General features: G+C 35.5%; 1 protein-coding gene across 1 annotated transcript in view; it reads left to right on the plus strand.

The window, feature by feature from the left end:
- SASH1 (SAM and SH3 domain containing 1) overlaps positions 1-10,905 on the plus strand; it is a 79,857-nt gene extending 68,952 nt beyond the window's left edge. The window contains exons 17-19 of the mRNA XM_072410231.1: positions 2,934-3,844; positions 4,953-5,084; positions 6,297-10,905. Of these exons, the coding sequence (XP_072266332.1) occupies positions 2,934-3,844; positions 4,953-5,084; positions 6,297-6,557 (1,304 nt within the window). The 3' untranslated portion in view covers positions 6,558-10,905. The remainder of the gene's footprint in view (positions 1-2,933; positions 3,845-4,952; positions 5,085-6,296) is intronic.
- The last annotated feature ends 3,065 nt before the right edge of the window (positions 10,906-13,970 follow it).

Genomic DNA, 13,970 nt, shown 5'->3' on the forward strand with positions numbered 1-13,970 from the left:
ATACGTCCAAGATAGTCTACAAATGGCCATGTATAGACTGCCACCATCTTCCGCTTAGGAGTAAAGATGTGCAGCTTTCATATTTTATAAAAGTCATGTTATGTTTCTCATTACAATGTGTTGGTAACTGTGGAAAAGACTTCTAATTCTGTTTATTCAGAACATTAATAGCCATGAGTTTTTGTGTTTCGTTTTGTTTTTTAATTTCTATTCGTTGTACTAATTCATGTGAAATAGTTTACTGCTGGTTTAAAATTCAAGGCTAAAGATTTTATTGTCAACTTTGGCTCCACAATTTAATATTGCATAACACAGTATCGGGCAACTAAACCCCAAAATAAAAATGTAATATATTGGTGCTTGCCAGTCTTATAACAGTCCTAAAACTAATACCGACTGAATTAATTTTAGGCTAAGAACATTTTTGGCAGTACAGAAAATCCCTGGTGATCTTGCCAGAGGTGCAGTGTTCATGTCACACAATGTAAGCTTAAAAGAACGTCAAAGAATCTTTATTGTGTAAATACTATTAGTCCCATCAATCACCCATGTCATGAAGAAGAACAAAGGCAGACTTGTTTAAAATCCATCTATCATGGCTGCCCCCATAAATACAGTGGATAATAAAGAACACATGAAGGGACAGCTAAATGGTATTCACAGAATTACCAGGTGGAAAAAAAGAGAATATAGCCTGTAATAAGAACAAATTCTTCCACTACATCTAAAGGCTGCTAAATTGCAATATATCAATTTTTTATGGTGGGTTTAAATAAAAACATTCTTTTTTTTTCCAATTAGTAGTTCTATTTATGTGATCCAGAGTTCTGGAAGCACATTGGACTTAAAACAGGCCCTTCCAATTAACACTGAAGGTCCTCTAATATTTAAAAGGTCTACTAATACATTTTAGGGCATAAATCATTATCTAGTCTGTTATATTCTCAGTAAATAGCTTATAAAGTATGGAAGCCCACAGGTTCTCTTTAAATTGCTGTTAGCATACCGGACTCACATCTGTTTGGGAGGTAACTAAAATCTAAACATTCAAGTTTGTGGTGGGCCTGTGTTTAAATTTAGGAAAAAAGAGTCAACACTCTATAGAAGAATTTACATTTTTTCCAGACTTATGGACAACATCAGCCAGCTTTTGAGTTTTATTAGTTTTATGCTCCCCATACATTTTTGGACGGTTGGCAATCTCATCAGTTTTACTTTTAAAGATGTTTAGCAGCATTGAATATTAGCTACACTCAACACACATAATATAGCTTGGGTACACTATTTTGGCACAGCAGCGAAAATACCTGTTCCATGCTTTTGCGTTACTTTTATGAAAATTCCTGAGCAGGCCAAATTATTTAAATAACTTTTCATCACTGTATGTTTTCCATATCATCATGCTTTTAATATAAATCTCACTTTGTAAAAAATGTACACGCAAGCTTGCCATTTCATACTCTGAGCAGTGGACACCTCCCAGCCAATTAGAGCTGCTCTATGGCATTCTGCCACCCTGTCATTACACTACAGTGTCTCTTTTATTATACATCTGCATTACACAGTGATGGATTACACAATTCACGCAGCATTCTGCCACATTCTTGCCAGTTTCCGTCATTCCTGCAGGTTTCCAGGTGACGCCTGGTCATACAGGAAAACACACTGACTTCAGAGCCGCTTCTGTACCGTGTCTCCAGACCAGCTTGCATAATATGTATATATACCACTATGTGGCCTTAACCATTAAGTAATTTTTTTTTTGTAAAAGCTAATGAAGAAATGGTTGAACTAAAAAGTCAGTGAATAAAAAGAAAAAGAAAATGCCCTTCCCAAAAAGATTGATTAATAACATAACATAACATGGATATAATGCATCTATGTTTGCATTAAACAGGTGGGCGTGCGTTGGTCTGCACTTCAGCATAGACTAATGAAGTACAAATACTGTAGTGCAAAAGCAAGCACGGTGGAAAACAAATATTGACCGACATGTAACGAGAGAGATGAACAACAAAAAAAAGGATCTTTTCTATTAACATGGCAGATATCTAATATGTTTGTCTTTCTACAAATATTATGCCTTATCCTTTAATGTACTTTTGTCAATACTTTTGTTTTACAACTTTAGTTTACAATGTAGACAAAAATAGGGCTTGATCATATATTCATATGCATTTTTCCTGCGGTATCATTGTCAAAAGCCTGGGACTGCAGGATCGAGTATGTTGACATTTTCTGGTAGTGGGCAATAGGGGGTCTGTATAGGGGGTAATAATAATATTAATGTAATAAGGGGTCCCCACACTGATGAGCCAATATATGAAGTGGCAGCACTTGACACCACCAGAAAACATCAGAATCCTAGCATTTTAAAAAAGGATAATTTATTAGCATTCCTGGCCCCCAGTATTATCTTACTTGAATGGTACTTGCAGTCTTACTTTCATTACAAACACAAAAAAAATAACAACCAATTGTAGGAGTGATCAATAAAAGAACAGTGAGAAAAAGTTAAAAGATGAATGAAAAAACTGAAACAAAAACCTATAGTAGCCAATTTGGTTTAAAGAATTCAATTTTTCTTTATGTCCTAAAACAAATATAATTATTAGCAATAATAAACTGGTAAATATTGGAACTGCTAGAAATTGATTTACAGAATATCCAACAAAATATGCCATCAGATTCATGAATAAAGTATAAGATGTCCATTTTTGGCAAATGTTCAACTTAAAACCAATATTTCAAGCAAGGAAAGCTGGCACCTAAAAAACCTCAATATAAAAACTTGATGATTTATTTTAATTTTCAGCAAAGTTTATGATGTTGTAATGAACACTATTAAATGTACTTATTGTAAAAACTATAAAGCTTGACCTACTTTTCTTAAGATATGTACAGATTCAAGATATGTAATGTTTCATTTGTAGGCAAAAGTCCGGTGTCTTCTCCAGTATTGCCTGACCCTTCTACTACCCAGCTCGCTGACTACCCAGGTTTGAAGGTGACCAGAGACGTCAAACATGGAGGCAGTGAAAATGTTGGACAGCTTCATAATTACACTTCCTGTACAAAGTTGGTCAATCTTACGGGAACTAAAAAGAACAGACGGAGTCTACCTGTTGGAGTCTGTGCAAATAATGAACAGGACGGAGGAAAATCTCTAAAAATCTGGCCAAGATCACACTCAATGGAAAATCTTCAACAGGAAGGAAATGAACTTGAGTGTATTAACGAAAACAAAGTTAAAACAGAATCAAAAAGCTTTTTTGAGGAGGAAACTGGAGGTGTACATGGCAAATGCAAAAAGGACAATGTGGCACGTGACAAAGCTGCTTATCATATTGAAATCACAAGGACATCTCATATACAAAGCCATGATAAAGACTGCGCAGCCCAAAACACAAATGATGTTTCTAAGGACAAGCCACCAATAATGCCTGTAGAGCCTAGGGTACCCACAAAAAACCCTGCACAACCCCCACCAGTTCCTGCCAAAAAATGTAGAGAACGATTTGCTAATGGGCTGAACCATCCTCCCCTCAGTCTGTCTATATCTAATAGTGAAGAATCATGTCTTCCCATTATAAAATCAGGCTTATCAGGACCAAATGAAAGCTCAATACTTCCTGCACAAGAGTGTGTTTCTCCAACCACCTCCCGGATGTCTTGGTTTCAAAATTCCCCGGATTCTTTGACTGTTCCACAGCATGCTGTAAAACTGGGCCCTGTTTCAGCCAGAAAGATGGCTATTGCCAAAGGAATGGATCAGGAGCTAGCAATAGAAAACAAGCTGCAAGTTGAGGAAATTGATCTTACAGAGGAACCATACTCAGATAAGGTAAATGCAACTGCTATTGGAAGCTGACATACATTTTGGTTTGGATGTGAATATTTAATTATTTTTTTTTTTTAATGATATCAAATTTTCAAATGATACATTTTTAGCAATAGGGCCTAATTTATTAAGTTCCGTGGTGAGGTTTTACTATCAAGGGAGAACATAGGTTATCCACCAAACCTGTAATTGTTTTTTTTTTTTTTTTTTTTTATTATAAGTATTTTCTATTAGTTGGCAAATGTTTTCAATCCTAGACCAGATCCATACCAGGTTTGCTAGATCACCTAGATTCTCCCAATTAAAGCCACTCCCGTTTTAAAGAGCTTTAATAAATCACGCCCATAGTTCTTTAAAGATAATTTTACATGTTGTACTGACCACTAAAATAATAAGCAAAAGGCAAATAGCATCTTTTGCTGTCTAATAGTTATTTTGTTATCAGTTTCTTCTCTGCCATATTAAAAAAAATGATTGGATGGGAACTGCAAGCATAAAGTCTAGATTCAGTTTCAATCAAAATTTTACGTCATAAAAAACAACACATTTTAGAGTTTTAGAGGCTTCCAATTTATCTGGGCTTGGTGCCACTGACCAAAACATGTACTGGACAGGTACATTTTGAGCAATCCTGGGGGTAAATAAATGATCGCTCTAGATGCTGGTTAGGCAAATCATCTGACTGATCTACAGTTTAACTGGCAGAAAATAATAGACTCAATTTACAAAGCTTTACCATCTGCCTAAGACACTTGACTTCCTGCCACGAGGGTCAGATTTTGGTATACACAACTGGAAATATTTGTCACCTTCTTTTTTAAATAAAGATATTTATCCTTGTGCCTTAGCTTTGTTAATTAAACACATTGACCCGAGCCATTGGATTACATGTGAAAAACTTTACCTACAAGAGCATTTAAAACACCTCAAAGTGCACTTAGAGAATGCCAATGTGTTTTTTTAAACTTTTTATCATCTCTAAAGAACAATTCAGCATTCCTTAGAACAGAATTCAATTTCACAAATTTAATTTCATATTTTTCATGTTTGGGTCATGATGCTTGTCATTAAGTTTTACTTCAGAAGACTCACAACTTTTCTCTTGTGGTAGCATGGTCGATGTGGTATCCCAGAAGCCTTAGTGGAACGATATGCTGAAGACTTGGGCCAGACGGAAAAAGATGTTGCAAGCTGCATGGACCAGATTCGGGTCAGACATCTAAGAAAACAGCATCGCATGGCTGTAAGTTTTGCTTGTCCATAAGTGAAGCTTTAAAAGCCTTTAAAGGTCATGTAAATAACAATGAACGATAGCCCTAGAATTATCACTTTTCCTTTGGAATGTGCAGATATATTTAAGATGTATGCACACCTGACACCTGCGTTGTACATGTAAATGGGTAGAGGGGCATTTAAAATGTTTTTGTTTGCATTTAATTACCTTTTTATTACTTTTAATTCATTGGTAAATAGCCACGAATGTGATAGCATTGTTAAGAAGATCTTAGGTGTCTTAAAGTTCAAACTTTTTAGACTTCACTTTACACTTGTGTGTTCTAAGTACAATAATGACTATTTAGTGACACCAGGTTCAGAGGAACAACCCAGAAGCCCACATTTTAAAAGTACATCAACATAGGCAGATACTTTTTTTCTATCCACACTGATTCACTTTATCATAAAGTTCTTCTTTACAAACTCTCTTGATTAAATTCAAATATGAAGAATGTCACTGATGTCCTACAAATTGACTGATATAAAATGTGGGATCTACACCCTCTACCCTGGGATATGACGTAAATCAACCTAGTGCAATCAACTGGATTTCCATTTATTATAGTCAGATCAATAAACAATTTTAGATGAATTTACATGCTATGTATATTGTGTTTTTCCTTATCAAATAAAAACAGTTTGTATTTGACGTTATAGTCAATATTATCTCTGCACACTGAATAAATATCTGCAGAGCTTTTTATACAGGAAGAAGTATGTTATGAATCTCTAGCACAAAATACCTTAATAGTGAATTCAGGGAAAGTATAATGTAATTGATCATAAATCCTGAAATGTTCTTTCTTTAAGCAGGGCATATTTGTAGGCCTTTTGAACTTATTTGCTGGCCTTACACTCCATTAAAGATGTGATTGTTTCAAATGATTTTTTAACACAACAGCAAAAAGACCAGTTTCTTTGCTAATGCAATCACTTTTAATGTTTATTTATTGAATCAGCCATTTAGTGCAAATAATTTCTAAATGAAAGAACTCTTTATTAAAGATACTGTTTAATCAACATTTGTGTTGTTACTTGTATTACCAGCATAAATTGTGTACCAGTAGAAGATATCAACTCAGACTCAGCTAAGAAACAATATTTTATATTTTGGAAAAAGACAAATTATGTTCTTGTATGTAATCTGTGTCATTATCATTACCTATTATCCTCTTTGTAGATACCAAGTGGAGGTCTAACGGAGATCTGCAGAAAACCTGTATCTCCTGGACATATTTCATCTGTTTCTGACTGGCTTATATCAATTGGCCTTCCTATGTATGCACACCCTCTAATGGAAGCTGGATTCACAGCATTAAATAAAGTGCCTGGTCTCTCACAGACTCACCTACAAAGCATTGGAATAAAGGAAGAGAGACATATAAACAAAATGCTTGAGGCGGCAAGACTTATAAAGACCATAACTCCGGAAGAAGTTTAGATTGTGGATGTATTACACTTGCAGACCGTAATTAGACTTTTAAATTTGGCTGCCAGTACACTGAACAATACAGTGCAGCTTTTAGGGGGAGTCTTTAGCTTGCATGACCTCACGTTGGCAGAGCTTTGGAATCCCTACAACCATATGTGCATTGCAAGTTGAAACAATTCTGTGCATTCAACAGACCTTCTAGGCTGTGGATAAAAAGAAGTGCTTTACAGTATCTACACACGCTATTCATTTGCTTACTTCCAAATCAGAGGACTTACCTACAGTGGGCCAAAATATTACAATGAATTTAAATCAACTTATAATAAAAACTAATGCAATTGTGCTTTTTCATATTGATAACAAGAACAAGTTATAGTGGCTTAACTGCAGTAACAATCCTATTTTGCTTTGAGTTCTTCATTTCAAACAATGAATCAAGGCAAAGTTTTTTTTTATTAATTCGTTTATAAAAGTGTATCACCATTATTGGTGGATTGTGTTTTGAAACACAAGTATTTTACAGAATGCCTTGTTGTCTTATTGTAACTTTACTTGTATGAGAGATTATACCGCTATGACCAGTTGATTTACGTGCATTACCAGTATTCATGAAAGGAAAGTCAACAATGTAACTAGCAGAAAGTATTCCACATTGGTTGCTGTCCACTATAAAAAAGAAGCCAGGTACAGTAAATTAATTCAGAAACTGGATTTCTATGCGTTTCTGATACAGATTTCAAACCTTTATACAAAAGAAAAGAAAAGTCAATACCACTGAAGGAGGGCTGGTAGTCTAATGGGTTTCCACAAAAGATATCTAGAGCACCTGTCAGAGCAAGTATTGTACTAAGACCAGCTGAACAGGAAAAATATTATAGGATGGAATCACCATTCCTGCCATTATATAGCCAAACAAAATCCCTATGTATGTTTAAAGCACAACGCTGGGATCTTTTGGTCTGAGGCATTCCTTATTACTGTTACTCATAAGACAGCCCTGTTTGCAATTTTTCTATGGAGGAAACCAAAAAAATTAGAAAGCTAATCTGCAGGGTGTACTCATGCCTAGTTCAAAATCAATAAAATATTTGATAACATATAAAATTTTTCATTTTATAGCACTGATGCTTATACAAGGATAATTCCAGGAATATGGTCCATCTGATACAACTCAGAAAATCAAATAATCTGTGCTTTTGTATAACAAACAATTCTGATTGAAGTGCAGGTGTTTAAAATAGTGAAACAGAAGTTAACTGTATAAATGGGATCTAAAGGCTACAATTACCATCTTCTTTGATCATCTGGAGAAAGGCCAAAAAAATCAAATCTTTTGACAGTGTTTGACATATCTAATGATAAAGTGATCTAACTGTCCAAGACGTAGCTCCCAATACAGATTAATTTTAAAGCATCAAATTGCGTTTTTTCAGTGTTATAAAAAAAAACATGGACAGAACCCTAAACCTACATTTTTAAAGCGGAATCCAATTTGCTGAAAAAGGGAAAAATATTTCTGACCCCTTAAGGCAATCTGATATTACTTGGATTACAAAACACCAGTGTTATTTCTTCATTGATACCAATAGCCAGTTATATTTGTGCATCCTAGAAACATGCAACTAGCATTTTTAGCAGTGAACTGTATGATATACATTCACCTGCAGAAAAGTGTGTAGTTATAATCTGATTCTACACATGGTTGCTGTCCTTAGTTGACTGGTTGTGGTTCACTTCTTTCTCTCCCTGGACTAAAATGGCATTGGAGGCATTTCCAAAACACAGTCATTTAGCTTTCTGTATTAGAACATTAGAACATCAGATTTGTGAGTTACAGAAATTTTTTACATTGAATTTCAGTGCTCATACACTTTTTTATTGGCCATTTTGCAATGGGGTTTCATTAAAGGTGGTATTGGAACCAAATTGATCTTGTAATGGCTAAACTATACAAAAAGGTATGTAAACACAGCAGACATAGATAATCATGTGTATTTATACAAAAGGCTTGGCAATAGAAGAAAGAAAACTAGATGGTTGCCCATTTTAACTAATCAGATTGCAGCTGTTATTCTTGGAGCAGAACAAAACATAAAAGCCAACATGTGATTGATAACTATGCTAAATAGTTTAATTTGCTAACATGAATATATTACGCTATCACTATATTTTACTTGGCTGTGCAATGTTCTATATATTTGCTTACATAACAATGTTGGGTTCAGTTACTCTATATTCATAGATTTACATAAATATTACACCATTGCTTTCTGACTGGTTCAATACAGGACACAGGCAATTATTTAGATATTTAATGTGCTTGAAAATGTATATTATAAATCAGTTCACGCCTTTTCACCTGGCACAGATGTACAGACATTTTACTAATCTAAAACCACTTGGCGTTACAAAGGAAGTACACCCAACATAATGGAAATCTTCCAGTGTACTGCTGAGTAAGTTCAGTTGTATATGCAAAATAATGCCAAACTGGGGTCTATGGATTATTTTAGAAAAAAAATCTATATATATTCTTTTTATGTACAGTTTATTTCAGTTGCAATCTATTTACAGAGATTTATTTTATTCCAGATGTATAATTGTATAAATATTATAGCATTTTCAACATATTTTAAGTAATAACTGCAGAGATCTAACACTTGTTCACAGACCAGTTGACTGTGTAATTTAGGTTGCCTGGGACTCCTTGTGATATTATGGAGAACAAACCACGTTTAATCTGATTGTACAGCCCTTACAACACAGTAAGGTTTTTAAGGGATTTTACCCGAGATTACATTTAGAAGATATGATTGACAGCTAGTGAAGGCTAACAACCTACAATCAGTTTTGAAGTTTAAGCTAACATGTGCTTCTATTCACAACAGTAAAAAAGACTCAGAAATGTGTCAATTATGGGACCAATTATGATTTTTACTTGTATTGGCTACTGTTTTACATTCTAAGTATTATGTGCTACACAGCTTATCCTATTATATGAGCAATATTACTTACTATGTAACATCATTACCTGAAGAAATACTAGCACACCATGACTGCTCCTTTCCACTGGTTCCTAAAGATATAAATGCTGATGGTGGGTATTTATCATCATGGGAACACAAAAACATGGCCAAATCATGTTAAACAAGTTATGCGTATTCAAAAAAAGAACCTATTTCTTAGTAGGGTAGTTGATAACACGACAAAGTGTAGAAACCAATTACTTTCCAATGTTCGTAGTGGAAATTGGAAGCATTCTTAACATACAATATGTAATACATTACATTGCTTTAATATTTTGTAAGATACAACAATGTCTGAAAAATTTATATTTCAGCTTTAATTCAACTACAACTGTTGTACTAGTCATTTCATTATGAAAATGAGGACAGGCTGGCAAAGTTATATGAAATATTACAAGATACTTATCAGTCCCTTGGCTGCACTTAGTGGTGGGAGGTCCCAAAAGCCTACTGACTTTGATTGAGGTCAGAGCTAAGACCCACCCCTGCTTCCCACAATGCAATGTGGGTGGTATAGTGGTCTATAGAAAGCTGTCCTGATCAGTAACAGTGTTTACATACTATTACTATTCTGGGGTATGTCCGCAAGTGCTAGAGACAAATTCTAGCATGTTTGAAATGTTCTGGTGTCTACAATAACCCAATCTGTTTTCCTAAAGGCAATTCCATTTATTGGTTACATTATAAATTTGCATAAGACACTGAGAATTATTATCAAAGTATACATTTAGGTTGATGTGATATCAAATACATTTGAGGGTTGTGAAAACAGTGTGGCTTTGCATCACATAGCATACACGTCCCTAATATTTGTATCTAGACTGAGTCACTGTGTCATAAACTAACCTCGTCCTTCTGGGCATTTTAGGCAAATTAAATAAAAGGGACTGCAGTCCTTTCTCCAGTGACCTTGTATACTAATTCTTATATTGCTTTCATTTATCCATGCCATTGCAATATACTATTTGTATATTAAATGTTGAGACCATTTACCTTTTGGAAGAGAAATAACAATAAACAACTAAATGTTTAACTATGTTGCACTTTCTGTATATGAAATCCATATTTAAATAACTTATTTTTTTTGCCATTCACCATTCTGAAATTGTAAGTAGTTGTAATATACATGACATCAACATTGCGTTGCAGTTTGCTTCAGCCCAAGAAAGCTGTGTATTGTAAAAATATGACTGTGTGTAAAGAATATTGTAATCGTCTAGCGAAAATTATGGTCAATTTTTATTTCCCGTGAAATCAAAATATGTCTATAATAGTGTAATTCTGTTCATAAGAAAAACAAGTAATAAATACATTTACTTCACCTTCTCTAAGTTTGTGTATGGTGTATCCTGTTTATTTACAGCACTTTAAATACTTGCAATGCTTTTGGTGTTCTGTGTTTCACCTTGTTGGTTGTTACAGCACCAACCAGTGCAACTGAAATAACAGCTATTGGATTAGGTAATTCACTGAGGCCTGAAAGTCATTGTATGGGTAAACATCCACAGACCAACAATGATTAGCTTAACTATACATGGTAAAGTGGACCTAAACCCATCTGTTTGAATGGTTACCAAAGAAATTTCAAACAGGGAAACACCTTATTAACTGCTTGTTGACTTTTAATTTTAAGGCCTCTAATGCCTGGTGCAAAGCTGATCCCATACCACAATGGCAACTGCGGATCTAAAATAGATGCTTAAATGGCACCTATCACAACTGTAAAAGGTTGGGCTATTTTGCTTTAAATGCACTTGTCCTTGATTATTAGAACAATATATTTTATACAGGGAATTATGTATGGGTCAAGGGGGCCTGATTTAATAAAGCTCCCTGAGAGCTGGAGAAGATACACTTTCATCAGTGAACCTGGGTGATCCAGGTGAAATGTATCATCCACCTGTTTGAGAATTAATAAATAACGATTGTTCTTTACTATTTTATCTAACTGAAATATCATTTGTAAACACTAAAAGGTTTTTGGCTTCAAAATGTTTACATAGTTACATAGTGTAAGGAACTTACCCGCCCTGCGAGCCCGCGGTGTCCCTGGGGTTCCCAGCCACAGAGGGAGACGCCGCAGTAGCAGGCAGCATGGCCGAGGCTGCTTCCCTGCCCGCAGCTTGTCTGTCTCTGCAGGCGGAGGGATCCGTCCTGGCCAAACTACTGTTCAGCCAGGCTGCAGCCCTTGCATCCCTTTAGATGTGGTTAATGATGTTCATGCTCTCAGCACTCCTTTGCAACAAGTGCAAAGTAGTGCACGTCCTAGGGGTGCTGTAGGAAGAGGTGCGCGTGTTACTATGCGTCCCTCTTGTACCCCCCGAGGGCGTGGCACTCGGCTGCCTCGCCCGGGGGCAGGACATAGTTAGTTTGAATTCCCTGCGGCCAATCAGCCGCGGGGGATTTACCCAGTCTCCTATCAGACGGTGCCAGGTGGCGCAAGGTCATTGGTCATCCTGGCCATTTAAGAAGAGCCTGTCCTTTACACCATTGCCCGATATAGCCTCTGTTACCACAGTGTGCTTGGGTGTGTCTTTGTGTATGTTAAACTTTATCTGCTTGTCATCTCCTCAGTGACCTGGTCTGAAACTAACTCTGATTGAACTCTGCCAGCCCTGACCTCGGATTGGTATTGACCATTCTGCCTGCTGCCAGCCCTGACCTCGGATTGTTACTGACCTGCATTTGCCTTATCCTCCTGTACCTTGCTTGATTGAAATTAACCCTTGCTGTGCTTTGCCGTTTTGAATAAACCTGATTCAAGGATATCTGGAGTTGGTTGTGGTTTGTGTGCCCAGGCGCATTACACATAGTAGGTTAGGTTGAAAAAACACACAAGTCCATCAAGTTCAACCACTAGGGAAATAAACATATCCCAGATATGAAACCCTATAAGACATAATTGGGAGACAATTGATGAAATTTGCTCAATCAATTTATGGTCAACATTGTGCCCAAATATCAAAATATCAATCATAAATATGGTCAAAAATGCAATTGTTTCTTTTTTTTATTCATGGGGACGAGAGATTGTTACCTGTTCCAACAAATCTTGAATTCTGCTAAACTTTGACACACATAGTAATAATCCATGGGTCTTTCCTATTTTATTCTTGACAGTTATAAAACATTTCAAGGTCTGATTTTTGGCATAAACCCCTAAAATTGAGAATAAATCCAAACATCTTCAGCATACCTTAGTATTGTTGCTGTCCATGTGCCCTTGATGGGTATAAGGATTATTGAAGTACACAACTAACTAATAAATTTGTCTCTGAGTGTATGTCAATATTAGTTTGCTACAGCTGGTGATATTCCAGCAATGATTTAGCTGACAGCATGTGTTGTCAACCTACAGCCAAGATCATTAGCAACCTGCTTGAATTACTTGTGGCATTATCTTCGTCAGTGCTGTGATGCATGAGCAAACAGATGTAGAGCAGGTTCTCAATGTTTCACTGGAGGCATGCAAATCATTCTGTAAGATAAAAATGAGTGCATTAAGAGGGATGAATGGTGGAGTTAAAAGACTTGCAACTGTCCCTACAATCTCTTAGAAAGTAATGCTATCACAATACCAATCAAATACAGTTGTTTAACTCCAACATGGAAGGAAAAATAAAAGGAAGCAAATGAACAAGGGGAACCAAAGGACACAATGCTGTCAGTAAGTCTTCAGTAAATTTATACTCCTGATGGATCCTATCCAAGGACTTTGCTTCTGTAATCTGTAAAGATATATTTGGAAATTACTAAAGGTTTTAATGCACATCATGTAAACTTGTAATATTTTTAATAATCCAAAGTATACGGACATAAGTAATGGGCAGCAAATTTTGAAAAGTTGTTATTGCTGCTGAAATCCTATTATTGGAAAGGTGATTTTTCAAGAAAATAATCTTCTCAATTTTCCCCATGGCAAATAAAAAAAGCACAGGTCTGTTGTGCAAGAGGAAAAATAATTCATCCAATAAATAACCACTCCACCCTTGTTATTTATGCTGTATTATAATATTTGGGCATTGATTGCATTTGACCAGTTTCAGTCAGAGCACTATTTGCAAATTTTGGATTTTTTATTTGTAAACCAGAAGAAAATCATGTAAATGTGCTTAAATAATTCAAACATACTTTAGAGGCATATTTTATAAATTAGTAACATTCACCCACCATTTACTGCAAGTGAATATGTCTTTGTAATTTAAAACACACATTAGAAAGATACACCTGCCTAAATAAATCTGACAATTGACCTGATTTATTAAAGCTCTTCTAGCCTGGAGAAGATACGCTTTCATCTGTGTGATACAGCAAACCTTGAATGGATTTCCTAAAAGCAATTTGCTATTCATTATCAAATGTTTTCAATCCTGGACCAAATCCATTCCAGGTTTGC

The sequence above is a fragment of the Pyxicephalus adspersus genome, chromosome 4 (assembly GCF_032062135.1).
Source record: "Pyxicephalus adspersus chromosome 4, UCB_Pads_2.0, whole genome shotgun sequence".
Classification (NCBI taxonomy): domain Eukaryota; kingdom Metazoa; phylum Chordata; class Amphibia; order Anura; family Pyxicephalidae; genus Pyxicephalus; species Pyxicephalus adspersus.